The sequence below is a fragment of the Aptenodytes forsteri genome, unplaced genomic scaffold, assembly GCF_000699145.1.
Source record: "Aptenodytes forsteri isolate BGI_AS27 unplaced genomic scaffold, ASM69914v1 Scaffold321, whole genome shotgun sequence".
NCBI classification, from domain to species: Eukaryota; Metazoa; Chordata; class Aves; order Sphenisciformes; family Spheniscidae; genus Aptenodytes; species Aptenodytes forsteri.
In genome coordinates, this window is record NW_008795030.1 from 1,273,994 (window position 1) to 1,278,171 (window position 4,178).

The 4,178-nt window shown below is 53.7% G+C and overlaps 2 protein-coding genes across 7 annotated transcripts in view; both read right to left on the reverse strand.

Moving 5' to 3' along the window:
• Window positions 1-476, reverse strand: part of SH3BGRL3 (SH3 domain binding glutamate rich protein like 3) — a 2,506-nt gene extending 2,030 nt beyond the window's left edge. The window contains exon 1 of the mRNA XM_009276277.1: window positions 401-476. Within this exon, the coding sequence (XP_009274552.1) occupies window positions 401-476 (76 nt within the window). The remainder of the gene's footprint in view (window positions 1-400) is intronic.
• Window positions 52-4,178, reverse strand: part of CEP85 (centrosomal protein 85) — a 13,280-nt gene continuing 9,153 nt past the window's right edge. For 2 of the 6 annotated variants that reach the window (XR_657400.1, XR_657403.2), the window contains 5 exons: window positions 3,992-4,042; window positions 3,798-3,905; window positions 2,912-3,140; window positions 1,871-2,633; window positions 52-762 (listed from right to left, as the gene is read on the reverse strand). Coding sequence is in view for 2 of the 6 variants with exons in the window: in XM_009276212.1 (XP_009274487.1) it covers window positions 2,470-2,633; window positions 2,912-3,140; window positions 3,798-3,905; window positions 3,992-4,042 (552 nt within the window). In the remaining 4 variants the exon portion in view is untranslated. Of the gene's footprint in view, window positions 763-1,256; window positions 2,634-2,911; window positions 3,141-3,797; window positions 3,906-3,991; window positions 4,043-4,178 lie in introns of those variants that run through there. The other 4 variants (XR_657402.1, XR_657401.1, XM_009276212.1 and 1 more) reach the window with 4 other exon arrangements.

A 4,178-nucleotide genomic window follows, 5' to 3' on the forward strand; every position in this document is an offset into this window, starting at 1 on the left:
CCCGGGCCCCCCCCCCCCCCCCCCCCCCGCACGGGACCGCTTCTCACCAGTGGAGCAGAGCAGCTTTATTTTATACTCAAAATACTCGGTACAAACAAGTGGGCGAGACGAAGGCTGGTGTAAATGCGCCCAACGCGGGACACACACACACACACACACACACGACACACAGCACCGGGCAGAGCGCAGGGAACCGGGCAGACACCCACTGCCCAAGGGGACAGGGAGAGAACGCGGGATGGGGTGGGAACGTGGTCCTGCCGCCCCTGTCTGGGGTGCTCTGTAAAGAAAGGCCCAAGATTTCTCCCGCGTGGAGAGCGGCAGGCACATGGGATCACCATCTTGGCCGGACGGGTCCCGTTTTGCAGGAGGATGACATGGGGGCACTCCTCTTCCCCACCTGGGCAGCCCAGCTGCTGGGACAGGGCCAGGCGCGAGGCTCCAAGCATCGGCCGAGACGGGGTTTCAGCCGCCATCCCATTTGCACAGCCAGCTCTGCAGGGGCAGAGGGCAAAGGTGTCCCCGCACGACGCCTGGGAACCAGCTCTCCTGCTGGGAACCAGCTCTCCTGCTCGCACCCCAGGAGCGTGCGAGGGAACGGGGATGGTGCTGAACAGCACCCTGCTAACCTGTGGGAGGGAGCAACTTTCACAGCTGGTGTTGCTCTGTACCCCAACGCCTAGAGACCTCCCAGCAGCCAGGACAAATGACTTCAAGAAATAGCCTTGGCCCACATTTAGCTCAGTACATGGCATCAGCAGCCTGGGAACAGAAACAGCCAGAAACGTAACACACCAGATGTGGAAAGAACAGGGCAGACAGCTGGCTGCCTGGCAGACGCTGCCGCGCTCTCTCCCCGTGCCGTGCAGGGGGTGGCTCGGGACAGCAAACTAACCAATTTGTTGCCACCATCAGCTGTGGCGGCCAAACACTAAGAACAAAACAGATTTGGTCTTAAATTTTAACACAAAGGAATAACGAAAGCATTTCTCCGAAACCTAGGGCTCGCAGCCCCAACATGAACCAAGAGCAACCAAACGGACAGAAGTTTCAGCAGTCCTTCCCCCCCCGTTATAGAACCAACTTCTGATCTTGCTCTTAACTCAAGCTGATTTCCCCCCCCGACTTCTGATCTTGCTCTTAACTCAAGCTGAAAACCAAAGTAGTTCCACCCTCAGCACCACAGCATTGTCACAAGTAAGCACTCAATGCTGTCAAGCTGCCTGTTAAGGTTAAGGAGGGTTGTGACAAAGTGAACCACATCCCATGCTGATTTATTTAGAAATCTCATTATTTAGCAGAGGAGCAGGGAGCTCCCGGAGAACAAGGGGCAGGGCTACAACAAAGCCCGAGCGGTCACTGCCTCGCAGGCATCAGGAAGAGCTCTCGGATCCAGCTGTACCGTCCTGCCACGTTAGGACCAGAATGGCTTTCTCCCTTATCAAGCAGCAAGCAGAGAGCCAAGCAGAGGTGTGTCTCCCCGCTGGCCTGCGGCAGGGTCCCCTGGGGGCACAGAGGCTCTCTGCAGCTCTGGCAGAGGCTACAGACATTCGAGGCTCCCCAGGATTGTTTGTGATGGCTCTAAAGGCTGCTACAAGAAACAGCCGTTCCTCACCCTGCCAGCAGATGCATTAGGCACGAAGCAGCGTGGGGACAGGAGGTTTCTCTAGCACATTAAGGCACTTCAGCATCAATCCACTTCCTCTGCAGTCTGAATCATACCCACACTCAGAGTGCGTTTTCGGGGGGGATAAAAGGCTTAAGGCTTCTGGGGTAACGGTGCCCAGGGGGAGCTTTTTCAGAGTCGTCTTTTAGTGTTGCTTTATTCCCCAACTCCTGTTGGCTACTGAAAGACTCCGGCTGCGTTTACCTGAGGAAAGCAGGTCCTGCTCCACGAATGGCTACACAAGCATCGAAGCCAGAACTGTGCACACAGCATCCGAGGAGCCTGTAGCACCTTGATGTAATCAGCAGTGGGATAACTGGCACACCTGCTTGCCTGTGAAGTCCACAGATATCCCCTGAACACTCTGATAATCCTCTGGTCTTATTAGTCACACAGGATCTGCTCAGAGAATTTATCAGAAAGACCAGGGCATACATTTCCTTTTAGCGATGATTTTAACCATCACATTTGCACGTTCAGCATTTGACATGCCTGGAAGGCAATTCAGAATTCATCTCCCAGCAGAGACTACACCAGCTCCAGCAAACACAACATAAACGCATTCCACGAGATCAAAGCTACTGCAAAGCCCGACACCGAAGCCCTGAACGATTCCAGTTAGCCAGTCAGCAGCTAAACACTTCTGGCAACAAACCCCCTGATTTCTCACGGATTGGATAAGTCACCCATCTTGTACCCGAGCGAAGGGATGGTAAAGTGCTGAATAGGTTTTGGGTTGTAGGAGCTCTAGACTCCTGAGGGTTTCAAGTCTTCATTTCCTGCCTTACTTTGGGGAGTGTTCTTTACTGGGTGATGCAGTTGTCTCCCATGTCCTGAGCATATCTGTCAGATATTGCCGTCCTTAAGTCCTCCACCTCTTTGTGAAGCTGTTTTACCTCCACCAGTTTCTTTGCAAGGCCATCAGGGCTCAGCAAGTCGTCCTTCTCCTTAGCAGAGTACTGCACAGCTGTGGAGTCAGAGAAGGGAGTTACCTCACATGCAATTCTGACCAAGGATCACACACATTTGCAAGTGAGCCAGAAAAACCAACGCACACTTGCAAAAGAGGTACTACTTAACATTCAGTTATTACAGCACACACCCTTAGAGCTAGCTAACCACAGAAAGAAGGTTCAGAATCCCAGGAAGATAAGAACCTTCCATGCTATATTACATGCGAGTTCTTTAATTCTGCCACAGCACAGGAACTGAAGGGTTTGCTCTGCCACCACTCCGCGTACTTACAGTGAATGCCTAGGAGCAGAGAGAGGTTGGGATCCTTGCCCTGAGCCCTCTGAGTGACAATGCTGTAGACAGACTGCAAATCCCGCAGACAACTGGCCAGCTCGCCGTGCAACTCCTGGGCGAGGCGGGCTGTCTCGGCAGGCAGCGGCTGGGTCGTTAGCTCTGCCTGCCGGAGTCGTTCCTGAAGGGTCAGGTTCTTCTCAATGAGATCCTGGTTCTGGACTGAAAGCTGAACAAACGGACACAGCGGGTTAGTGGTCACTTGGTACAGAACTCACACACTTAGAGCAGCTTAACACAACCGCTCGACGATGATGGGAGCACCGAGGGCAGGAGGAGCTGGTTTACATCAAGCCCTCCAGACTCTCGCCAGATGAGCGTCAGTCCTACAGGGTGCGAGCATTCGGCTTTCCTGGCTCAGACGAGCAGTGCCCCATGACACTGCGCTGTCCCTGCCGAGGCACGACACAACAAGCTTCCAGGAGGTTGTGCAGCAGCCGCTCACCCCCAGCACTGGCCATCCCTTCCCTCAAGGGCTGCCATTGTGCTTGGCTTCCTTTAGGCTTCAGAGTGGGGCTCAGCCCTGCCCTTCAGCCAGGGCTGAAGTCGAGTTTGGACTCCTGCTTGCCACCTTGCTGCCCCCAGCTGGCAAGCTCAGCGTCCTCCACCACAAGCCGCAGCCCCAGCTGAAGTTCCCGAGGCAGAAACTTGCCTTTCTCCTGCTTTTGAACAGAGAAGAGCTCCTTTCAGGGCACTGACAGGGCAACTGACTGGCAGGAAGCGGGAGAGGTTGTGCTGCTGACTGCAAATTAAGGGCCTTGCTAAAAGACAATCCATTGTTCATTCAACTGCTATGCTCGGGCACTCTAAACGCTCCCGCTCTGACCTCTTTCACAGCGGTCCGGAGCTGCTGCAGCGCATTTTCTCTTCTCATTGCCTCCTCTTTCAGAGCTTGGCTTGTCCCCTCTTCCTGGGCCACCTGTTCTTCCAGATTCTGGAACAGACCATGGGAAAGTAGTAAGTCTAACTCACTTCATAGCAGATTCTCAAGTTCTAGGTCCCTCCGCAGTCACCTCTCACCTTTACTTGCAAGGACAACTGCTCCATCTTCTTCTGCTGTTTGTCCACAATCTGGAATCAAAAGCAGAGGCATCAGAACTGTCCTGGTTTCGGCAGGGATAGAGTTAATTTCCTTTCTAGTAGCTGGTACAGTGTTTTGGATTTAGGATGAGAACAAAGTTGATAACGCACCGATGTTTTAGTTGTT